Source organism: Myiozetetes cayanensis, unplaced genomic scaffold (assembly GCF_022539395.1).
Source record: "Myiozetetes cayanensis isolate MyiCay16 unplaced genomic scaffold, myiCay2020 scf6-25, whole genome shotgun sequence".
NCBI classification, from domain to species: Eukaryota; Metazoa; Chordata; class Aves; order Passeriformes; family Tyrannidae; genus Myiozetetes; species Myiozetetes cayanensis.
The window spans coordinates 61,148,410-61,173,766 of NW_026087853.1; the positions used below are offsets into that span (position 1 = coordinate 61,148,410).

General features: G+C 43.3%; 1 protein-coding gene across 1 annotated transcript; it reads left to right on the forward strand.

The window, feature by feature from the left end:
• The first annotated feature begins 945 nt into the window (after positions 1-945).
• LOC126650427 (acyl-CoA (8-3)-desaturase-like) lies at positions 946-11,638 on the forward strand. The gene is made up of 12 exons (XM_050335224.1): positions 946-1,164; positions 3,691-3,801; positions 4,212-4,409; positions 5,402-5,503; positions 5,693-5,821; positions 7,269-7,326; positions 7,706-7,782; positions 8,214-8,311; positions 8,622-8,718; positions 9,338-9,417; positions 9,704-9,829; positions 10,128-11,638. Exons 1-12 carry the CDS (start codon positions 946-948, stop codon positions 10,177-10,179), a joined length of 1,347 nt encoding a protein of 448 aa, XP_050191181.1. The 3' UTR covers positions 10,180-11,638.
• Positions 11,639-25,357: the final 13,719 nt, after the last annotated feature.

The following is a 25,357-nucleotide window of genomic DNA, read 5'->3' on the forward strand; positions in this document are numbered from 1 at the left end:
ATTAAAAGAATCCTAAATCTCAAGTAGGGCAGTATTTCCTTTATGTGGGCTTAGTTTCTGCTGGGTCGTGGGCAGAATTGCTGTGTGTTCATAGGAAGCTTGGCACTGCCTTCTTCTCTCTGCTCTCTGTTCCAGCTGAGAACTCTTCACCTCTGCACTGCACAGCAGATCTTCTCAGCATCAGAGATGTTTAGATTTTGTCTCTTCAGGAGTAATGTTTAAGTAAGGTTAATTCTGTCAACGTTGCTTTTAAGCATAGCTTTGGGAACCCTGAATCTACAGCCAAACTTAGTGCTGACAGTTATTATTGTTATTATTCTTATTATTACTCTTAATTCCAAGATATTCTAATGTTACAGACTCCTAAATTAATTACTTGAACAATTGAATGATGCAAGAATATACAGGAAATTCTGTTTTCACAGCTCTATGCAAAGTATACAATGAACAAGCCAAACTAACTGGAATTTAAGGATATTTTCCTAATTGTGTTCTTTCTTTACTCTGAATCTTTACCATCTTTACTCTGATTTGATATCATTTTGACTCTTTTAGTTAAGAAAGACACATGAATTTACCATGCCAGGGTCAACACAGAAAATTTCAAAGATGAAGGACGACCTGAAAGTTTTGGGCAGCGATGAGACCATTCAGAGATAACAGATAATCCTGATTTTGTCTGTTTATTCCTGTTTGCATTCAGCGGAGCAGCCCAGAGCAACCAGACCTTCTAAAGGCAGCTCAGAAAGCGCAAGAAGCAGCAGGGCTTTTATTTAGGGGTGTGTCAGAGCGTCTGGAAGGGCAGGGAGCTTGGGCAGGGTGTGTTTGGGCAAGGAGAGCCAACCAGCCCGTGGAGCGCCAGGGAGTGGCCTGCGGGGAGCTGTATAACGGGCAGGGTGGGATGGTCCAGCCTCAGCCCGGTGCATCCCAGCTCTGGGAGCAGGGATGGCTCCCCAGACGGGCCCCAGCGAGAAGGGGACGTGTCCCGTTCCACCTTTCCCGCAGCTCTTCACCTGGGAGGAGATCCGGAGCCGCGACGGCCGCGGGCACGGCCGCGAACAGTGGCTGGTCATCGACAGGAAGGTCTACGATGCCAGCAGGTTCTCCAAGCAGCACCCTGGAGGCAGCAGAGTTATCAGCCACTATGCTGGGCAGGATGCCACGGTAAGAGCCGGGAGGACAGAGCGGGAAGGTGGTTCCAGGGCCAGGGCAGGAGGACGTGCTGGTTGTCGCTGTTCTTGGGGCTGAGAAAGCAGCACGGCGGCTGCAGGAGGCAAGGGAAACTTCCACAGATGTATCTGAAAATAGATCTCCTGCAAAAATGTGTTGGTTTAGTGGATTTCTCTGAAATAACTCTGTTACTTGTTGACAGAAATAACAAATTCTAAGCAGATCTCTCTGCTGAAAGGAGATAACTGAATTTCTGAATAGTCAGAAATATGAGCATTAAAAAACATTGCCGGGTTTAGGGCATAAGCTTGTGATGTGGGAGATTTAATTCCTGTCACAACAAGACTTTTTGACTTGAAGGAAGTTCCTTAGCCTGTCTAATCCCTCAGGTTGCAGTTTGAAATGGGATAACACTTCCCCGGTCACAGCCCAGAATAAACCAGACCAGTTATTTTTCACATTTCACTCCTTGAATGGAACATTTCCCTGCTTGAAGCTGAAGCAGAAAAATACCTGGTGTTCTCAAAGGAAGAAAAAGAAGGGTTGGAGTCTTGTTGGCTTTCTCCTCTACCTCAGTGATTTAAGAGCTTAGACCAGCCATGCCAAGCCAGCCCAGGGATCCTGGTGCCACCTCCTGCAGCTTCTGTGACGGGACTTTTTTTACAAAAGGATTCAAGGAATGCAGAATGTGTGGAATTATTTGGCCCCAAGCAATGTCCTCCCATCTCCTGCAGTGTAAGGACCTGCATTTAGATTATTTCATTTACATTTAGATTATTTCATTTACAGACACCCAGGGGCTTTCACCACAGTGAATGTGTCTGGGGTGAATATGTTTAAAGGATGACCTTTGATCCTACCTGCTTTTATTATTTCAATAATTACAGTCTGATTTTACTTCACCTTAAAGGCCTTTTCCAGCCTGTAGCTGTGCTGCATCCCCTTGAGCACAGAAGGACCACAACTAGTAGCCAAAATTGTGGGTACAGTGTGGATTTTTGTTCATCACAGCAATATCCTTCTGTCTTGCTCTCAATTTGCATTCTGCTAATCTGTATCTTTTTTTTTTTTTTTTTTTGCTTTTAAAATGCTGCTCTGGTCATATATTCTGAGAAAAAACCACTTTTGCAGAAAAGCAGGACTGGAAGGTGTCTCAAAAAGTTGCTGGGGCAGGACTTTACCTGAAACCAGGATCCAGGATTTTTTTTTCAAGTACTCTTTGACTACTTTAGAACTCATAACTGTATATATATAGTGAGAATTTTCTTCTTCTGTGTGGATTGATTTGAAAATATCAGCAAGAACATTGCATTGATGTCAAATGTTGGGAGTTATGTGTGTTGCAGGTGATAGCTCTTAAAGTTAATCTCATTTTAAGATGATTATCGGGGCCTTAGAGTGGGGAGGAGAAGGGACAGGCAGGATCAAGAGGCTTTCAGTGATAAGAATCTGAGATACTGATCTTGTGGAGAGGGATTCCTGCCTGAAGGGATTGTGGCTCCTTTTTCCAAGCTGCAATATAGATACTTAGGGATTGGATCAGATTCCTGGCAGGAGGGAGGCATATCAGAATGGATAAAAACCTGTAGGATGAGGGGCACATAATCAGGATGGAAAGATTTCCCCAGTCCTCTGGGTCTGGACAGAGTTATTCACTTGTCACTGTGACAAAGGGCCACTGGGTGTCTGTAAAAAGCCCAAATGTCCAAAAAATCACCTTGCTCTGGCTATTTCAGGACTGAAGTTGTTTCTCACACCCACAATCAGCAAGTACCTGGCTGCTCAAACACTGAGGATTTTGCAATGTCTACTCTTTCTGGAGCTAAAAAGAGCATGGTCAGCCTTTCCACTTTTCTTCTGGAAAAATTCACCGAGCTAAAGAAGACTTTCGATTTAGCTGGAATGTCACCCTTTATTCCACTGCTTGTATCTGATTTTAAAACTAGGATTTCAGATGCTTCTTGGATGGACCCATTTGTGTCACTGCTGTTACCTACTTCCCCAAAACATCACCCAGCCTGAAAACTGGCAGGGAGCTGCAGTCCTGCTGTGTAAGGAGCTTCAGCACATATTCCCTATGGCCCCAGTGGGATCCAAACAGGAGTTCAAAAGCCTCATCCCAAGCATGGCAAAGACACACCCCATTCCCTGACGTGTTCTCCAGCTCCTGGGTCCCATCCATAGGGAAGGGCTGCTGGCTGGAGCCTTCTAGGGGCAGACTGTGCTGAAACAAGCAGATGAGAGAACCTGTTTGCCTCTGCAAAGAGTTTTTCGTCAAACCCTTTCATGTTCATTACCAGCCTCGCCCAGGGACTTTTATGAAATCTGCTTTCTTGAAACTTCTCCAGCGTCCTTGGGCCGAGCTCCAGTCGATGGCAAAGAGCAGCAGGAGGAACCCAAAGGGTTCTGGACAAGGGGAAGTGGATTACATGTTATATCAAAGGCTTGAGGGAAGGAGAGGCTCAGCATCTGGCATTTAGTCCCCTGCCCTTTCTCACTCCCTCCCTTTGTGTTTCTCAGGATGCCTTTGTAGCTTTTCACAACGATAAGTCCCTGGTGAAAAAGTACTTGAGATCTCTGCTGATTGGGGAGCTGGCACCAGATCAACCCAGCTTTGAGTCCAATAAAAAGGTGAGTGTCCCAGATTCCAGCGCTGGGAACAGCTCGGGGTTCAGCCTGGGAGGAGAAGGAAAATAAGAGAGGGAGCAGGACTGCTCTCTGAAGGAGATGCCGTGCCATGGGCTGGGGGGTGGGGATGCAGCTGTGCTAGTCAGGCATGGAAACATGACCATCCCAGGATCACTAAATCCACCCCGGGGTGCAAGGAATGAGCTCCACAGCCCCAGGTTCTGCTCAGTTCTGATACTCTGATGTCTCAGTATCAAAGCAGAAGCAGGACCCGTTGATCTCACGCCTGCTTTTGCTCTGAGTCCCCTCTGACAGAATATCTCCTCTGACTCCCGTGGCTGCTTTGGGGTTTCCAAGTCTGCTGTGTTACATTTTCAAAGTAAACACTGCCTTAATTTTAACTTTACCCTCAGAAATCCCTCCTGGAGGATTTCCGTGAGCTGCGCTGCACGGTTGAGAAGATGGGACTTCTGAGGCCAAACTACCTCTTCTTCTTCCTGGTTTTCCTTCACCTCCTGGTACTGGATGCTGCATCCTGGCTCGTGGTCTGGTACTTTGGCATCTCCCTGGTGCCTTTCCTGACTGGCATGGTGTTCTTCACTGTGGCTCAGGTAAAGTGCTGCCAGCTGCTCAGCGCTGCAGACGTGTTTGGTTCCTGCAGATGGAGAGGATTCATGGAATGTTCACACCCCGGGCATCGCTCCACTGCCTCTCCTCGGGTCCTGTTACCTGCCCGAAGATGCCAAGCATGTTCTACGTCACAATTTCTGTTGCCTCCAGCAAACCTGGTTTTGCTGACAGCCCAAGAGTTGGTGGGGTGTTGTGGAACTGGCTGTTTCACAAGATGGCATGAGCTGATCTAATCACAAAAGAGGGAATATTTCATTCTCAGCTGCACTTTTGGCTCCCTGTTCCCTCTCTCTGATGTTTGTTTTGGTCCTTTATAAGCCAATTTCCCTCACTAACCCTGAAGAGTTTTCTGACTGGATTAGTAAATTCAACCATAGAAGGGCAGGATCCGTGCAGGAAAGGAGGGAATAGGACTTTGTGGCCCTTAGATGGGATAAACTGGAGGGTGAGGGGAAGAAGAAAGATTTTCTTAGTAGAGCTGAAAGCTTACACTTGCTCAGACATCCATGAAACAAATGCAAATGAACTCATTTAAATGATCTGTTCTACTTGCCTAATATCTGCTAGGATGGATATTCCTCAAAGAGCACTCTTGTATTTCCATGGGAATATGGAATGCAATAAAGCTGTGGACTTGGAAATTCTTCCACTTTCTAGCTGGTTACTTGGAAATCCATGATTTGTGATGGGAGCAAACAGACTTCTATGCTGTAACAGTTAATTGTTGGGATGCTTTGCTGCTTTCCCTACATTCCAGATAAAGTCAGGACCTGGAATTGAGCAGCTTTAGTGGACAGTGGCTTGGTTGGGAGTTCTCATCACTGAGCACGGAAGACATCAGGGAGTGTTTTTTTCCCAAAGCAGAAGGAAGATGCATCACACTACGATGTTATGGAGGCAAATTATCATTACAAGGGAAATGTTTGCAGTGCTGCCAAGATTCTGTTTCTTCATTGATCCTTTTGTCTTGCAGATCCAGATGGGCTGGTTCCAGCACGATCTGGGGCACTGCTCTGTCTTCAGGAATCCCCGGTGGAATCGGCTGCTGCAGGTCGTGGTGATAAACGTCCTGAAGGTATTTCCCTCACGGTGGGAATATTCTCTGGGGCTGATGGGGGCAGAGCAGTGCATGGAAGGGTCCCTCTATCCAGGCAGGATCAGCTAGGAGGGAATTGCAGTGCAAGCTGTCAGTAAGAGGTGGATAGAGAGCAGTGTGATCGTTGGTATGGCTCGGGTTTGAGTCCCTGGTGCTCCCTTTCTCCAGGGGTTACCTGCCAGCTGGTGGAACCACCTGCACAACCAGCACCACGCCAAGCCCAACTGCTTCCGTAAGGACCCCGACCTCAACATGCACCCCCTGCTCTTCAGCCTGGGAAAGACACTTTCTGTGGAGGTGAGCGTGGGGATGTTTGGAAAAGCAGATTTAATGGCAGAAATCTATGGAGGGAGGGATGATAATAATAATAATAATAGTAATCATCCAGGTTGTGCCTTGGAAGTAGGTGATCTTTAAGGTCCCTTCCAACACAAGCCATTCAGGATTCTGTGGTAATCCCCAAAGTGTTCCAGGGTCTGAGAGTCTCCTGTACTGCCTGGTTATTACAATGCTGAGGCACCAGCTCCTGAGAAGCCAGCTCTTGCAATCAGTGCTTAAGGAAGGGTGAGCACCTTGGAGGCAGCTCAGAGGGTGAGTCAGTGCACTTGCATTAGTGTTAGATGTTATTAGTTGGTTATTAGTGAGTCAGATGTTCCCTCTGGGTCCTTCTGGCTGTTTGGCACCTCAATCCTTCAGGACCAGTATGTGCACCAAACACAAGCACAGACGATTTCTTAATCTGAAATTTTATAGCTCTCATAAAAAGAAAAACTAGGAATAGATCCTCCCTGCACCATTATGATTTCTGATATCACCAAGGTCTCATTTTCCTTTTCTTTTCCTGCTAATTCTATTTACTCAGAGGGTGATGAAATTACTTCATTGCAAGTTAATCAGCTTCTTATAATAAAGCCTCTTTCTCTCCTTTCGCTGGTAATAAGCAAAGAAACTTCAGCTCTCCAAGGCACATGGAAAATTCCAGCTCTGCTGTCTCAGAAAGGCTTCTGTAATGAGAATTACAAAATACCACACACTGTGGCCAGGCAAAATGGATTTCAGGGGTTTTGTTTGTCTGCTTCCTTTGTTGTTTCAGTTTTGATCCAGGGAAGACGTCTTTGAGGTGTTAAAGTTTTGTCTTAGTAATAGGGGAGCTCTGGATGCAATTTGCTTTCCTTCTCTGTTATTTTGTCTTTTGAACAATTATAAGCATAAAAATTTCAGATGATGTTAAGAATCCTTTAGTGCAAACAACGAAAAAATACACTGCAAAGAAATAAACTGAATTGTGCTTTTTGTAAATCTTTCTGTAATTGAAGACAAAGTATTCAACAAAACAAGAAGGCAGATTTCTTTATAGAGCATTCAGTACCTTGATCTTGCAGAAATAATTTTACAGACATTATAGGACAGCTTCCAAACTATGTCATATCTGACCACCCTCTCCTCTGTTATTCAGAAATTTGGGATACAGAAGTTCAGATGTAGCTTCCACAGCAGACACATCCTGCATTCATAGAATCCTAGAATGGTTTAGGATGGAAAGCACCTTAAAGGTCAGCTAGTGCCAATCTCCAAAGTTGGAACCCACCAACTTAGTGACTCAGTTTCCATGTTAACAACCTGTTCCTCTCCAAGCACCAACAGCCTCAGCACTCCTACAAAATCCAGATTACCTGTAAGCCTTTTTTGGAGCGTTTCTGTGTAGTCTTTCACTGGCCAATTACAATATCTTTTCATTTTTCAGCTTGGAAAGAAGAAGAAGAAGTTCATGCCTTACAATTACCAGCATAAGTATTTCTTCTGTGAGTATCCCCAAATCAGGAGGGCATCTCCTCTCCAAAATACAGGTGTTTTAAAGATTGAAGTGACAGCTCCAGAGAGCTTCCTTCATGTTCAAGAAGGTCCACTTGAGGAGGAATCCCCCTATGTCAGGGTTATGTGATGGAAGTACCAGAGGGGGGTGGATCAAGTAGAGGGAAGAAAGGGATGGGAAAGAAATGAAGAAGTGATGAGAAAAAAAGGGGAAGAGATTAGGTGAATGCATGAAAGTTGGTATAAATGGAAGAGAGCAATTTTTCTTCCACTGGAAAGAAGAATCACTGTTCTCACAGAAGACCATTCTGTAAGAGCTGTGATGCAGTGAAATTATAAATGCCTCTCTCTTTTCATTCTTTCCTTCAGTGCTGGCCCCAATTGCAATCATCCCCTTCTTCCAGCTGACCATATTCCACTTTGCAATCAAGAGGAAAAAGTGGCTGGTAAGCACAGCTTCAGCATCTGGAAAACCCAAATAATGTCACTATATTAATATTTACCTCTGTTTGGGGAGTTTCAGATCAGAAAGGCTGATTCTGGGCTCGCTGCAACTCAGGAGAATTGTTTAGAAAAGGCTTTTTAGCCTTTTTAGCAGATAAATAAAAGTTAAGAGAAAACTCAGGCCTAGACAGAGTGTGATGACAGAGCTGTTGTCGGCATTTATTAAGTGAGTGTTGTGGGAATATTTTAGGGATACACTCAACTTGCTGCAGAATGGTGGTGTGGAGCTTCCTCTTGATAAACCAATACAAAATCCATATATCAGAACAGTTTTTAGCTGCAGTTCAAGTAAAGGGGAGAGGACAGAGTGGAAGGATTTCAATAACAAAGGCAGATTTTCACCTTGGTTTGTTTGGTTTTTTCTTTTTTTCAGGACCTGATATTGATTGTGTTTTTCAACATCCGAGTTTGCCTCATGTATGTTCCTTTAATGGGATTTAAGAACTTCATGATTTACTATTGGCTGTCCAGGTAACACACAGGACATCTGGAGTCCTCAGGACTAATATTTGTAATCAGTACTGAAATAAATTAAAATTAGTCCCAGTCCCTACAGTTTTCTCAGCGATAAATAGTCAAGAAGGAACAGTTTAACTTCAGGGTGGTGGTCGCTGCTCAGGGACATCTTCAACTGCAAATTAATTGGTTTTTACACTCTAAAAGTTAGGAACAGCAAATCCTGAATTGCATAAAAGATTAAGAGAGGCAGCAATGTGTGTTTTAATGGTAAATTTGGATGGGATTAGAGATGTAACAAGTGCTTCTCTGTTTACCTGCCCAGGTACTTTGAGAGCACCTGGTTTGTTTGGGTGACACAGATGAACCACATCCCCATGGACATCCAGTATGACCAGAACGAGGACTGGGTGTCTACTCAGGTGAGAAGCTCCTTTCTTCTGGAATGCTGGGTCTGCACTTCTGAATTACAGGACAAAGACAATATCCTTGCTGTAATAATCAAACCTTTTAAAACCTCAGTGGGAAAAACAACAAGACATCTAGATTAAAAAAAATCCTGGGTTTTGACTGAAAGGTGTTGATATATTTTTTACAGCATTTTTTCCTTTCTGTCACAGAAAAGTGCTGATAGTGAAACAGTCAATCTCCCTTTTAGACCAACTAAAGGAAGCCAAGTGGGATTGAATGCCTTTATTTTTACCCTACAGGGTGCAGGTCTATTGCAGATAAGAGAAATCTGACAAAATTTGATAAAATCTGATAAAAATAAATATGCAAATACAACTTTATTCACATATATAATGCCTCTAGCAACATAATACCACATAGTGTGTTCTAAGCATTTTCCCCTTTATTAAGGGAAAAAGAGAGCCTGGCTAGTCTAGACTTTATTTATTTCCTCAGGGCAATGATGGCTGTAATCCCTGACTTTTCCTTTATGCAAGATGAGGGTGGGCAATGGTTGCTGGGGCTCAAACATCAGACTTGTGGGAAAACAAAACCTAAATCGTGTATTTTTGGGGTCTTTTTCCCTCCCAGCTCCACGCAACCTGCAATGTGAAGCAATCTTTGTTCAATGATTGGTTCACTGGACACCTGAACTTCCAAATAGAGCACCAGTGAGTATAATTTTGGGCATAAGAGTGGCAGTGATGTGGGGCACTTAGAACTGTGGAATCCTACAGTGGTTTGGGTTGGAAGGGACCTTAAAGGATCCGGTGGAATCGGGGGATATTTAAGGTCTCTCTCCACCCAAACTGTTCTTTGTTTCCAGGAATGAGCCATCTCAGGAAACCTTTTGTTCCCCTTCTGGGGGAGATATTTTGGGGGAATATTTTGATCGGGGAGGACAGAGAGCAGTGCAGGCCAAGCCTTACAATAACCCTGTCTCATCCCATTGTGCAGCCTCTTCCCCACCATGCCTCGACACAACTACTGGAAAGTGGCTCCCTTGGTGAAAAGCCTTTGTGAGAAGCATGGCATTGAATATAAAAGCAAGACTTTACTGACAGCCTTTGTAGATATTTTGCAGTAAGTATCAATCAACAAGATAGTTTTGCGCTGTCCTGTCATGTAAGGGGGGGATACAGGCAGCCATTTCAAATCAGTGTCCATGGTCAAACCTGAGTTTAATCAGATTTTTCTACAGGCAATTTGAAAGATTTTTTTCCCCCTCTTTCTTAAATCCTCTCAACTCATTCCCAGTAGTCAGATTTTGCTGTGAGATATCCACGCACTCTAAAATCCATCTTTTCAATTTATTCCTTTAACTTCCCAGAAAACTGAATAGTCTCTTCATAAACAATTTTTTTAACTTCTGTTTCTGCAGTTCCCTGAAGAATTCTGGGGAGCACTGGCTTGAAGCATATCTGCATGGGTAAAAACTGGCAACTCTCAGAGGGAAGCTCTTCACCACCCAGCTGCTGCCAGGGCTCAGCACAGACCATCCACGTGTGTGTCTTCAGGCACAGAAGCTCAGGAGCTGGGCAAAGTTAATTTCAGTAGGAATCAACTGGGAAAGTGGCTTAAAGAGACTGTTTTTTTTTTTTCTTGATCTCAACCATGAACCTCTATTTCTTCTGCTCTCAATCTCAGAATTGGGAGATGGGCTTTTAAACTGGGGAGAATTTGAATCAACTTGATGAGTTTAACTTCACTGGAGGCGCCAGCTCACTGCTTGTGGAAGAAGTTTGGAATGAAACTCTTTATAATGTTCAGAGAACCACGGAATGGTTTGGACTGGAAGAGACCCTAAAGATCATCTTGTTCCACCCCCTGCCATGGGCAGGGACACCTTCCACTAGCCCAGGTTGCTCAGAGCCCCATCCCAGCCTGGCCTGGAACACCTCCAGGGATGGGGCAGCCACAGCTGTCTGGGACACCTGTGCCAGCACCTCCCCACCCCACAGGGAAGGATTTCTCCCTAATATCCAATGTAAACCTGCCCTCTGCCAGTTTAAAACCGGTGTCCCTTGTCCTGTCACTACAAGTCCTGGTTAAAACTCTCTCCCCATCTTTCTTACAAGCCTCTTTCAGTATTAAGGTCTCCTTAGTGCCTTTGGGATAGCACCAAGCAAACTGCAGGACGTCAGGAGATATTGGAGCAGGGGGAATCTCTGAGGGATGTTTTTGAATAGAACAAGATGGCCTGAGGTGTGTCCCCATTGCTGCTGATCACATGTAAACTACTTGATCTGACTACTTGGGTGTTATAACTGGTTCTGTTCCTGGATTGCATGGGAAGGGAGATAATGAGTTGCTGGTTTACACCTGTAATAGGCAGTTTGAATCCAGTTTGTATAGCGTGTGTTATTGATAGGCATAAATACATGTACATATTTTAATTGAGTGCTGACTGTGCTGTCTGATTGGCTTTCTGATGTACACCAGCTTTGAATAAGACTGAGAACAAGCCTGAGCACTGAGGAGCAGGTCCACATTTCAAGGGTGTTTAGGGCACTCTTGCTTTTATTGAGTTTTATACGTATTAAATTTTATCTAAATGGTCATTTCTTGGTGATTCTGAGGAGGTGTGGTTATGGTCAAGGACAGCTTCAGCTGCTTAAAAGTGTGATGCCCATCTGTGTAGAGGCTCTCCAAGAACACAGCTGGGTTTTGAGAGAGAAAATAAAAGAAAGAAGTGGGCCTACAGTTGAATATTTTCACTGAGAGTGCTTTAAATTGTATGGGAAAGGTAAAATGTCAAGGAGGAGAGATGAATGTTGACTAACAGATAGTAAAATAGAGGATGTATGAAAGAACAAGCTGATGTGTGGTTATAATTTCACAGAAGGGAAAAATGTAGGGCAAAAAAAGCTGGTTGTTTGGAAAAGCTAAAATAGAAAAGCTAAAAATAAGAAAAAGGAGAAATTGTAAGAAATTATAATTATGAATAAAGTTCTTCTTAATGATTTTTAAATTGAAATCAGTCCCTGTTTTAAAAGGAGCGTGTGACCTCTGATTAATCTTGCTGATTTTGCAAAGGAATTCTGATTCAATGATATTTCCCAACATCTGTGTACAGCAAAGATATTCCATTAGGAGACAACTGAGCCACACTGGCAGAACCTGCGTGGTGCTGTGTCCACCTGACTGGCCAAAACCCACGAAGGTGAGTCTGCAGTGGCAGATAAACAGACAATTTGCCCAGAAAAACAAAGACCATGTGGTTCTTCTCCTCTGCCATTCACACCCAGAGCTTTCAGGGGACAAACCACCCACAGGAGGAAGATGTGGAAGATCTTAAAGTGAGATTCCACCATGAACAACTGAGCAGCAGCTCATGTGTTACAAGCTACAGGCACCAACAGCCTCCTCTAGGTAACAAGATCAAGCCCCCCTGCCACAAAGCAGGAGTTTGGACTTTTATTTTTGCCTTTGTTTTCTTAAGAACACCTCAGTTTCTTTTTCTTTTTTTTTCTTTTTTTTTTTGGTGTAGGAGCAGGTACTGATAACACTGTTCTGGTTATCTCATAATAATAGCTGACATGCATTTGAGAATGCTCCTGTTTAAAAAAGCAGTTATTAAAAAACCCAAAATGTAATTTGGAAACCTCTGCTAACTAGTGCCTACACCAACTCTGTGTTCTCAAATCCAAGGCTAGTTAGAATGGTGATACCCACAATTATTTGCAACAGTAGAAACGTTTTATAAATATTTAAGGGACAAGACTGTCTTAACATGACTGCAGGGATTTTGTTGCATGCTCTGGCTGGCAGTACATGAAGATAGTTTTAAACTGATGTCTTGCTGGAGGCAGTATAAATATTAAGGATTCCTACATTATTTTTACCAGTGAGACTTGAAAGCTCTGCTCATTATATCCTGAGTCCCACTGAAACCAGTATAAGACTGATGCAAACTGGTTCTTTCTGGTGTGACTCTCACAAATCTGGTGATTTGTTGCATTTAATTGGAATTCTACTCGTTTGAGTGTCATTATTTATTGAGTTTGTCTTTTTTCAGCCTTATTTTAATTAAAATGTTCTTGTCTCCAATTGGCTCAGCAGGCTGCTCTGTGTCAAAGGCTCAGAAAAGTGCATTGCCATATATACATTAAATACAGATCATACATATAGAAAAATATTACACATTTTTAATGTCATAAATATGTGTTAGAGATATAAATGTTAAATATGTATATTATATATGATACCTATAAAATATACACATATATCATACATATTTATTATTAGATATACATTATATATAATGTTTATATATTATATATTAATGTACCTATAATAATATATGCATATGTATGCATATTTATATAAATGTACATACTATATAATGTATGTTATTATATATGTGTATAATAATATTATATATAATATACATATATGTATACATATACATACATATACCTATATAGAGATATATTTGCACATATAGGTATAAGATATATATTATAGACGTAATTTATGTGTATATACATTATATATATAATGTATACCAATAAAGGCACACTCAACCAGAAATAAAAGCATTATCTACACTGAACTCTGACAATACAGGTCAGATTTTCCATCTTACCACCTAAACTTTCCTTCAGGTGTTGCCCACAGTAGGTGTGTTCTGCTGGTACTGTAAAGCCCTGAAAATGCTGAGCTGGGCTCCTCTGCATGTACAGAGCTGCCTCTGCCTGAGCAATTTTTATCTTATCACCCACCTGAGGGTGGGGTGTGTTTGGTTTTCCTGCCTGCCATATCCCCAGAGTCCCACTTGGCATCCAGGCAGGAAAGTGCTTTTCAGAGGATATTTGTAGCTGTTTTCCTTCTAAAATGGAGCTGGAAGAGGTGATCCTCGACTTCTTCCATAAGGGGTGGTTGTAGGGTTGTTGTGGCAGTATAACTACCTTGGTCTGACTCTCTGCCAAGCAGAAGTGGTTCAAACCATAATGCCCACCTCTCCCCCAGGGATGGGCTGGTGGCACATTCCCCTCTCCTTAGAATGTGGACAACAGCACAGCAAAGAACTCAAAACTGGCAGAAGCGGCCTCTTATTTATGGCATTTCTTGTCTGGTTCTCAGAACACTTTGAGCAGGGACTTGAGCCCCATTTGACGTGATTTCTACATCTCAGGTTCAACAACAACTGATAATCACAGCACAAATTTCCACCTTTGTAATTAAAGAGATGATGATCCCCAAGGTGCCATCCTGGGCAGCCTGGGCCCTGAAGTTGTTCTGCTGAGCCTGCCCTTGATCAAACTCCATGAGGGACTAAAAAGCAACTGAGTCAGTTGTTCCGATGTTTGGGTTTGGTGTCATTTTTGAGGAACTGCTCCCAGGGGACTTGATGGGTCTCAGGTCGTAATTTAAAATCACCATCGATGCCATCCAGTCCCTGCTCCTTGCTCCCATTATTGCCCACTGGAATTAAACAGCATGCCTCGAATACTGGAGGGTAAACAGCTGTGTGCAGAAGTCGAGGATAAACTCAGAGTGAGAAGCAGGGATTACTGGACAGCCTAGAGAAACTTGTGCAATGTGAAGTGGTAACTTTTATGATGCTGTTGTAAGAGCTGTTGGAACCATCTGTCATGGTATGGGGTGAGTTCTGTTACACTGGTGCAGTCGGTACAAGTTAAGCCTCTGCACGTACAAATTGGAGTCTGGATGAGTTGTGAGGGTGTTCCTCATCTGAATCCTTGATCCCTCAAGGGTATTTCTATCTTCTCATTAAGATATAAATGCATCTTTCTCATATCCTCTTCTGGGAGAGGTTACATATGGAAAAAAAGAGAATTAAGTAAAATTAATCTTTATTGATTTGCCTGGTCACTGAACTGAATCTAGTGATATATGATTTGAAAAATTTCCTTCTCCTCTAATGAACCTACATTCCTTCTTGGAAGTGACAATAAAAAACATATACATAATGTGAAAATACATCTTTTTGGGTTGAGGTTCCTAGGGGATCTAGAACTCTCCCTGTTCACTGTCCCATCCTTAAATATATTGACCACTCAAGTCATACTTATATTTTATCAGCTGGGTGGTTATTCTTAGAAGCAAACCTGCTTCTGTTTGAGGTTTTGGTTATTCCATTCTGCTGGAAACATGCTCAGTGATCCACACTATCTTTTTGTGCCAATTAATCAAGTTTATTGACTGAAGGTGTTGACACAAGGGGGCTGTTTTTCTGACCTCTGACGGGTTAGAAGAAATTCAGCCTATGTGTATTAGTGAAATAAATACCAGGGTAATTCTTTAAAGCATCATTTCTTGCCTTTTGGTTTTTTAATGGCATATAAAGCCTAAGAAATCTAACAGAAGATCCAAAATCTCCAGCATGGCTCCAGTGTGAATTAATATTAGATTTCCTTTATAAGCCTCATTTCCTGTGGAAGCCATCCCTGGATGGTGACTGCTGATTTTTGGGTGCTTTCACCCATTTGCTGCTGTGGATCAAACTTGACAGGAGAATAAGAGCATCAACAATTGCCTTAAAAACATATGAGGAGTGCCTGTTGAGCACAGCAACTTTACCCTTCTTTGGTTTAGGTGTCTCATGTCCAACACAAAGCTTAAAATTACCTATTTATCACTGCACAATTCTTGTGCCAAAAGCGATGCTGTGCTGATCCACACAGGGCTTATCCCAGCCCCACTCGGAGACCATTGAGCAAGAACAAGCTAATTATGCAAATGAAGCCTGTATACTCTGCAAGAATTGCTGCACCCAGAGATCTGCATGGCCTTAATTTTCACTGTGACTCATAATTCCATTTTTGTGAGCAGCTGGCTACCAGTCTGTGTGGAACTGGGAATTGCTTACGTGGGTCTCTCTACCCATTTACAACCTGTTGTGTGAGTGTCACAGACTGGTTAGAGCTTCAATTACTGGTCTGGGGGGCATCTAAAACAACAAATAGGCATGAGGGGGCATAAGAGAGGCCATCAGAGCAATATTCCAGCCAGTCCAGTGTCCAGGAGTGGGTGCCTGAAGAAGGATATAAACCCAGATTCAATAAAGATTAATTACAGTGTCTATTTTATTCTCTTATATGGACTGAATGTACAGTGACATGCAATGTGGGAAGGAGCAGCTCTGACCATTGAGACAGTGTTTTAAAGGGTAGCTCTTCTCAGAAATTATTTATTCCACTCCCACTGATTTACTGGAAAATTGCACCCTCATGCCAGATGTTCCAAGTATTTCTCTAACCTTCTTCTGTTTTTCTGAAATGATGAAACAGCCTAATAAAACACCTTGACCTGTTGCAATAGCAGTGGATTTACCAGGTTGTGGCTCTTCAGGAAGCTGACAAAGGATTTATTTTTTAATATTTGTTGCAGTGGGTGGCTACACACACCATGAGGAAAAAAAAACAAACCAACACCAAACCAAATAAATAATATATATTTAAAAACCTATTCCACAGGAAACACTGATTTCAAACTAAGATTCCCTGTATTCTTCCTGTTAGAGGAGCCAATCAGTTCTGGAATGTTCTATCTGGCTTTCTATCTGGGATCTCTGATGCCCTGTTTCAACACCCCATTAGAAGGGCCCAATCTGCTGAATCAGAAAGGCTGGTATTCATCAGCCATGCACAGCAAGGAGCAAAATGCTCATCACAAGAACTTTAAATATCAGCTGTGAGACGTGAGCAAAAGGTTGGATATTGCAGCATTCCAAATTTGCTCGGTGTAAAGAGGGGGTGGTGTAAGTTTTTGAACCCAGGAATGAAGTTGCAGCTGTGGGTGTGGGAAAATGAAAGAGAAGCTCTCAGAGTACATTTTAACCCGATTTTTTGTAACACTATGGGTTGTCCCCACTTTTTACCTGCAGGCAGGTTTAAACTTGCAGAGTTCACGTTAATTCTGCTGAATTAATTGTGTTCTACTGTAGATTTATAAAAGAGAATGAAGCATTATGCAGAGGATGCTAGGGCAGTGGGCTGGCAGCACATCCTGCTCTCTGGAATGAGGTGAAATCCAGCAGTGCCTGATAATGTATAGAAAAAGTACAGAAGGAACCTTTTCCTGATTCAAATAAGATGTTCTTGGGACTCTGATTTACACTTTGAGCACCTCTCTGAAATGTGTCCCCTCCAGTGAACCAAGGAATCTGTGTTCCCTGAAAAATCTGAACTACAGGGATACAGGGATCCTGTATTTCTTTTTTTCTCTGCACCTCACCAACATCATTCCAACCTGATTTCCTCCAGCTCCAGTTCTCCTTCCAGCCCTGCTGATAGAATCATGGAATGGTTTAGGTTGGAAGGGACTTAAAGACCATCTCATTCCACCCCCTGCCATGGGCAGGCAGACCTCCCAGTAGACCAGGTTGATCCAAAGCCCTGTCCAACCTGGCCTGGGACACTTCCAGGGATCCAGGGGCAGCCACAGCTTCTCTGGGCAACCTGTGCCAGGGCCTGCCCACCCTCACAGGGAATTTCTTCCCAATATCCAATCTAAACCTGCTCTCTGACAGTTTAAAAGCCTCCCCTTGTCCTAGGACATGCTCAACACAGACTGGAATGTACCTGGTCCAACTGCCCAGTGTCAGTGTGGCTGGCTCATGGCAATAAAAAGCTGCCTTCAATTTTTTTCTCTTACCAAAAGAGTGACTTTGGAAAAAATCCATGGAACATAATTCCCTTTGCTGCTTCTTCCTCATAGCTCTTCAATCTTTGTGGAGCAGAAGATTCCTGGATTCTCCACTAGCAAGCTCTTAAACATGACCTCAGATATTAAAAGCAAGGCTGAGGCATTGCTGCCTCGTTCATGCAGGTTGTTTTATTGCCCTCCATGAGTGTGTTGTCACTGCTCAGCTGCACGAACCAGGGCGTGCCTTGCATTCTTCTTGCTGTCATGTCTGAATCTGCTGACAGAATATAATCCCTCCTCTCTCTACAAGGAAACCCTCTCAACGTGTTTCCCAGGGGTAGAGCTTCCCTGGGGACAGGGCAAGGTCGAATGGGGCTTAAATAAAAGCTGCAGAAAGGCAGTCGGGGTTTTCTCTGATCCTAGAATGGTTTGGATTGGAAGGCATTAAAAATCATACATTTCCACCCCCTGCAATGGGCAGGGGCACCTTCCACCAGCCCAGGTTGCTCCAAGCCCTGTCCAACCTGGCTTTGAACACTCCCAGGGATGGAGCAGCCACAGCTGCTCTGGGCACCCTGTGCCAGGGCCTGCCCACCCTCACTGCAAGAATTTCTCCCCAGTATCCAATCTAAACCTCCATATCCAATCTAAACCTATAAACCATCCTCTCAGAGTGTTTATCTGATTGCACCAGCCAGGGAGAGTCTAAGTGGCCTCCTAATGCAGGTAGAGAACTGAAGTTTGACACTCAGAGTTAGATATGAGGAGTCTTAACCTACATATTTGGCCTTGTCAGGAAAATCAAGTGGAAAAACCCCAAATCAGGACAAATCACAGTCCCCAGAGGCCACACAGGCCCCATGCTTATTTACTGCAATTCTAAAATAAAATCAGAGTCTGTGTTTGCAGGGATGGGGCATTCAGAGCTTCTCTGGGCCATCCTTGCCAGTGCAGGCAGAAGACTCATTTCTGTGTTACTCACTTCTGTGCCTTTGGTCTGTTCATGTGAGGGGGTTTAAGTTAAGACCTTATGAGATGTTTAAGAGAAGAATTAAGCAGTAGCTAGAAGCTTCTGTAACTCCAAAACAGCGGTATCTGATCATCCCACACGATGTTTTTGTGCATTGATCTTCAAAATACTTTTGGGAGCTTCCACATGCAAAAGAAAAAGATGAGAAAGAAATGCAGAATGGCAATTTAAAAACAGTTTGGAGACCTTTGAAGGTGAGTGATTGCACTGGCAAGAGAACTGGGCTCAGTCCCTTCCTGCCTGGCTCAGCCTATGATGTGGCACTTGTGCCATCCGCTCTCCCTGTGTGCATCCCAACACACTTTCACAAGATTTCACTGTGATATTAATGCTGATGAAAAGGCAGATGAGGTTGGTGCCAAGTGGTGAGTTGGCACCTGATAAGCCCACTGCTGAGACCAAAAAATTCTTCATTTGTCTTGAAGTTTTCATGTTTGCATGGTGGAACTGCCAGGAGAAGGTGGTCACACTTCCTTGTATTTACTGGCAGTGGGATCTTCCCATTTAGGTTCTCCAGTAGCTCAGGCTCACTCTCTACTGAACTCCTCTTTGGACTGAACTTGTCCTCCAGGTCACTGCTGGATGCTTTTAGCATCATTTCCACCTGGAACTGGGAATAAACCCTGCCTGGTCCAAGTGCTGTCGAGCTCTTACCAAGGTTAAATACTGGCTGTGGCAATGTGCTCTCTCTGGTGCAAATGCATCCAAGTGCAGATGAAATACATGCCAGGATTCTACCTCATGTTTTCTAAACCCAAAATGTCAAATCGCCTTCCTCTGGAGCGCAATCCTTGGTTCCTGGGTGCTTTACACCTCGATTCAGGAGTCAGAGGTCTTTTTAAATTAAAATTTCTTTTAAAATTTTATTTACCAAGTGCTTTGATCGATATTGGGACAACTAATGAGAGGAGGGCTAGAGAGCCTCAGGAATTTGATTAGAGGCTGGATGGGTTTTGAATATATTGCAGTAGCAATTTTATCCCCCCAAATAACTCATGAAGAGAGATGGATTTTGGTGCTCTGAAGCCTCCTTATCTGCTCAGCGGTGGAGTTTGTACTGCTACAGGACCAGTTATGCCCTTTGCATTTGACCCCCAGTAAACTGTGTCCCCAAGTGCCACATCCCTCTGGGGATGGTGACTCCAGCACTGCCCTGGGCAGCCTGTGCCAGGGCTGACAACCCTTTCTGTGAAGAAATTTCCCCTAATATCCACCTAAACCTCCTCTGGTGCAACCTGAGGCTGTTTCCTTTTGTCCTGCCGCTGGGAGCAGAGCCTGACCCCCAGCTGGCTCCACTCTCATGTCAGGGAGTTGGAGAGAGCAAGAAGGTCCCCCCTGAGCCTCCTTTTCTCTGGGATAAACTCCCCCTGCCCCCTCAGCTGCCCCTCCTAGTGATTTTGGGGACCTGCCCACCTTGGCTGCATCGTGAGAGCCTTCTCTTGGCCAGCAGCTACACCTGTGTCACCCTGTGTCATCCTGTCAGCAGCCAAAGGAGCTTCCCAGAGCATTTACAGACTCTGAACTGACTTCCATCCTGCCCATTTCACCTAAAATCACAGAGTATGTCGAGTTGGAAGGGACCCAGTCCAACCCCCTCCTCCCTGCAGGACCACCTAAAACTAAACCACTCGACCATTCCAATAATTCAGATGTACAGAGAGCCTTTCTCAAGGAGAAAACCAGGAAAGGATGAGGAAAACAGTCCAAGTTTGCCCCCTTGTGCCACTGTCCCGCTGTTACGCCTGGAAATGGGCCACATTCACCTCCTAGCTGGGTGAATTCCTCCCTGTTTGCTGCAGGGACTGGAACAACAGACTCTTTGGAGCATCCTTGGACCTTAAAAGACACCACCCCTGTACCACAGAAGGCTTCTTTGCTACCAGTTCCTTTGCCTCCATCTACAGCTCACAGAGCCCTTTTCCAGCGGGAAATGAAGTTCCACTGTGACCCTGACATAACACCTTTAGCTGCAAATTAATTCCTCAGCCCGTTGTCCCTGGACACCGGGAGATCCTGCTGCAGTGAAGGTCATATTTCAAGATCCACAGCTCCCAGGGATAATTCCAGCTGCTGTCAAGCTTCATCTTTCATGCCCAAAGGACAGCACTTGCAATGTGTGGAGTGGTTTGGTGCCTGGCATCACCACCTTCTTAGGTTTACAATCAGTATATGAGCTGCTCAGGGCTAAGATTAAACAATCAGCACTCCACTTGGATCTCCAGAAGTATCCCACAGGCACAGTCCAAGGCCTCCCTTTCTCTAATCAAGGATTAGGAACAATTAGCAGAAGCCAAATGCAATGCTTGCACTATATCCATAATATCCATCATGCTGGGCTGGTGCAAAAGGCTTGGGAAATGTGTCTTTATAATGCAATCAGTTTGCTCTCAAGGAGAACCCTCCAGGTGGATCATGGAATGTCTTGGGTAAACACCACACTAGAAGAACAACATCTAGTTAACATATGGAACAGCAATCCATGAATCCAGCTGAAGATCTGGGATCTGTCCCTCAAGGGGCTGGTCTCAGTTAGGAAAGGAGAGCTCTTCCTCCATCAGTTCAGGGATGTAGAACTAAAAGAAGATGGGCTGCACATCAAAATTCACCTTAAGTCCACGTTGTTCCCCTGTTCTTTATTCTGACCAGGCATTACAATTTCCCCAGTTAGTTTTTGAGTCTTTGCTTCCCTCAGTAGATGCTTTATCTGCCTCAGTTCTAACATTTCTTTATGTTTTAAAAATGCTCCTCCCCTCCAAACTTTTAACCTTCTGTTTTACTTAGTTTTAAATTGTGCATAGTCTGAATAAACTCCTATTTACTCTTTGTTACCCCTTGTTGACCCATAATTAGAAAAAGCTGAAGGTAAAATCAACTGGGAAGAGTTGAACTTTACTTTTACCAATTCCCCTCAATATACAGGTCAGTTTTGAATGAAGAGCATAAAATAATCCCAAAGGGGCAAAGGGTATGAAGACTGTACCAGATAAGTTAATACTAAATCTTCTGTCTTAGTCTGAAATAAGCAAACAAAAAGAGAGATGTTGAAAAGAGTTTTGCTACCTTCAATTACATTTATAGATAGAATTAACAATTTTAACCTTATTAGTTCTCTAAAAATTGGTTTTGGAGAAGATAATTAAAAGTTCTGCCTGAAAAATAAGAAACTTTGATCACAGCTGAGTAGGATAAACAAATCTTTGAGCTTAACTGAACAGTGGGTTTGTCCTCGAGCAGGAAGGACATATAACCCTCTCCTGCCATTAGATAAAGATGTTTATAATATGAAATCATGAAAAAGATAGAAAATAAAAAAGGAGGTACTGCAGAGCAACATGCACTATTTAACACCACTTACATTGGCTGAGTGGATTATATTATCTGCTCTTTGTATGTTGGAATTCTAATCACATAATTATTTTCCTGGTTCCTAATCAATGTGTAAGAAGCTTTCAACAGGTATTGATTAATAGCACATATATTCCAAGGTGGGAGTGAGTGGCTGTGATTGAAGTGACACTGATTGTTTGAGTTGTGGCCTTTGTTTCCCAACACTGAAGGTGCAGTCAATAAATCCATGTGATTTCCAGAGGGAGCTGCATTTATGATTGCTGGGGATGTGAATGAAGCTGGTGTGCATCCAGTACCTGTCGCACCTGTAGAAATTTACACAAGCCAAAATAACAAACAAATTAGACAATTCATGGATTATTTTAGATAAATTCTGTTTGGTAAGCAAGAATGTTTGTGTGGGTTAGGTTTCTTTTTCTTTCCCCTTAGCAGGGAAGCAGAAGGAAGAAGCCCTTAGAAGAAAGGATGAGTTGGGATGCAGTGTAGATCCAGTCCCTCCAGAAGAAACAATGGAATTGGGCAACCCAGCTGGTGCTGGGTGCAGGTTGTGCAAGGAACTGGCCCAGCTACAAAACACAGTTCCTCCCTTTTAATCTTGATAAGGCTCTGGAGCGTCAGGATGAATTATACTCCTCTGCTTCGCTCCCCCTCCTTTCCCTCGAATAAAAGTGAGGAAATTGTTCTCGCAGAGTGAGTGGGTGGCTGGGATTTTGTAAGACAATTCTAAGTGTGGAAAACACCGATTCTCAGTTGAGACTGGCTGAATGAATTGATTTTAATTTCTGTCTCCCTTAGGGAGAATAAAGGAGAATCATTTAGGCTCGTTCCTAAAGATGGTAAAAGCTAATTGCAAGAGTGCAGCTCTGCAAGAGGTTATTTTAGTTGTTTAATTTTCTGTTTCAATTGCTTCTTTAGACTTTTTGTGAAAGTGCAGTTCCTTAAAGAACTCTATTATTTCACCTAGGAAAGAGGAGATGCAGAGGTAAGTTGGTCACTGCCCATAACAGACGGAAGGAACACAAAGAAAAGCTGATTGGATCTCAAGTGCTTTAGTTTCCTTTCAATTTCAAACTTGTGCTGCTTCCAGCAGTGATTTTTTTAGAAAAAAAAATTATCAACCCAAGCACTGAAGGACTCACTAAATTGGATTCATCTTGTCCAGCTTTATGAAGTCAGGCATCTAGTCCAAGACAGTTCCTAAGTTTTCTTGTCAATGGAGTGAGATAATCATCTCCAGATGTAATTTATGCTATCCATTTGCTTAAGTGATTATAGAGCAAAAACACATAAACCATTCAGATTAAGTATTTTAAGACAGCTAAAGCTAAAAGGGAATTAATTCATTTTCTGTATCTGAACTCTCCTAGAGCAACAGTATCTACAAACCAATGCTTTAGTGCATCTCTGGAAAAGAAAGAAACAAATACCAGCCAAGGAAGGATCAGTAGTGACAGAAAAAATGTAGTGGTCTTGTAGGAGACTGGGGAAATCTCTCCTAGATGGCTGTGCAAAGTGCTGCTTGCCTGTTCCACAGAATGATTAATTCAAAATTGAAGAGAGAGGGCTACTTGGCAGGTCAGAGAAATGCTGTGGTGATCATATTATCAGAAGGTAAGAGAACCAAGCAAATTTCCAGGTGATGTTTGTAGTACTTGTCTCCAAAGGAAAAGTCAGGAACCAATACAACCGTAATTTATATGTATATATTTACATTTTGGAGAACTGTGTGAATTTGTGCTGCTCTCTGTAGGAGCCTTTAAGGTCAGAGAAGTACAAAGGGAGTTCTTCTCCTGAGCCCAGGGAGAGAAGCACAAGTTCTGCCCATATGTTATGGAAGAGCCTCCTCAGGGAGCTAATCTGGGGTGTTTTGCAATGTGTTTTCAGCTCTCCCTGCTGTGACTTGTCTGGACACACCTCAGATGGGAAGGTTGGCTGGATCTTCATCTTGGAGTGACCGATTTTCTCCAAGTGCTAAAAGCAGACAAAGCTTTACTACAAACAGAGTCTGTGAGTCTGAGTGAGGACACAGCCTATGATGTGCAGGAAATCCTTGCTGGCTCCTGGTACTTCTTCACCTCCTTGTGCTTCTTCAGCTCTTGGAATCCACAGTTCCTCTCTTGCATAGGAAAAAGAGAGGGTGCAGTGGTAGAAAAATGTCCCTCTCTTTCTTCCCTTCCAGGAGAAAATGTGCAACTACTGAGGGCACTGTCACAAGTTTCTCTCTAGATTTGCTTGAAGAACATGAGTTTAAGGGTCTTTTTCAACCAAAATTATTCCAGGTTTTTCTGCCTTTCCCCATCCTTGCCAGTGGTGTGATGACAACATAACCCTTATGAAGCCTCTCTGATTACTTTCCCCCACAAACGAAACCCATGTTTCACCTTCTGTACCAGGTAATTGGAGATAGGTTTTGTTCCTTTCCTTTCATAATTCCATACCATATAATTTGACATTGATTTTGTTCCTTTTCCTTCAGATTTCAACATATTTAGAGTTTCCAGGATGTTCCTTTGTCCTTTTCCAAATATTCTCTTCAGCAGAACATCCCTCTCTGCAGATTAGGAAAGGAAGTAATTATGGTTGTGATATATAGGACTAAGAAATGATGCAATATTAATCCCTCTCTCCCCCACAGATTGGCAATGTGGAAATCAGCTGAGAATATTCCAGGTACACTTACAATGAACTGGATGGTGAGAGGTCAGTTCAGCAATGATGTGACACAGGATTATCTGGAGGAGACAAGAATTCCTAAGGGATTTCAGGCTCTCCCTGACCCTCTTGAGCACAAAGGGTGGTGTTACAGGTAAAGGGATCATCCAGTGTAAAGGGGTCATCCAGTTCCACCCCCTGCCATGGGCAGGGACAGCTTCCACTAGACCAGGTTGCTCCAAGCCCTGTCCAACCTGGCCTGGGACACTTCCAGGGATGGGGCAGCCCCAGTTTCTCTGGGCAACCTGTGCCAGGGCCTGCCCACCCTCCCAGGGAAGAATTCCTTCCCAATATCCCATCTAAACCTCCATATTCAATCTAAACCTACAAATCACCCACTCAAATTGTTTCTCTCATTGCACTGGCCAAGGAGAGCCTAATTGGTCTCTTAATGAAGGCATTGAACTGGAATTTGTCAATTAGGTATGATGAGTCTAAACCCAAATATTTGGCCTTGTAGGGAAAATCAAAGGGGCAAAACCAAAACCAGGATAAATCCTGTTCACTGCAATTCCAAAATGAAGTGGGAGTGTCTGTGTTTGAAGGGGGAGAGAGACTGGTAGGTTTGGATATCAGTCAAATAATGGGCATAACCTTAACTCTGTTTTCAGTTCTTCACAGAACCAAATTTGAAATGTTTTGGTTGTGAAGTACTTTCACTGATTTTCTGCTGCTCTCTACATGGATGAGGATAACACCAGGGAAAGTTATGTGGACTGATAAAGCTTTCAGCTGCTGAATTTACTACCTGATGCTCCCTTGTGGGAGTAAGGGATCCTGCACTTCGTTCTGTGTGTCATTTCCAGGCAGAGGTGGCATGTGATCCTTCCCTTTCTGTCCTCTGCTGTAGAGGCAAGGCAATTGCTGTCATGTCTGGTGAAGTCAGAGGTGTGAGAAACAAGGCTGAT

What these genes read in the sequence shown, in the direction of transcription:
- LOC126650427 (XM_050335224.1), top strand. Translation starts at nt 946, where the DNA reads ATGGCTCCCCAGACGGGCCCCAGCGAGAAGGGGACGTGTCCCGTTCCA. An exon ending in GAAAGACACTTTCTGTGGAG is followed by an intron (nt 5,822 to 7,268) that starts GTGAGCGTGGGG and finishes TTCATTTTTCAG; the next exon opens with CTTGGAAAGAAGAAGAAGAA. An exon ending in GCCTTTGTAGATATTTTGCA is followed by an intron (nt 9,830 to 10,127) that starts GTAAGTATCAAT and finishes CTGTTTCTGCAG; the next exon opens with TTCCCTGAAGAATTCTGGGG.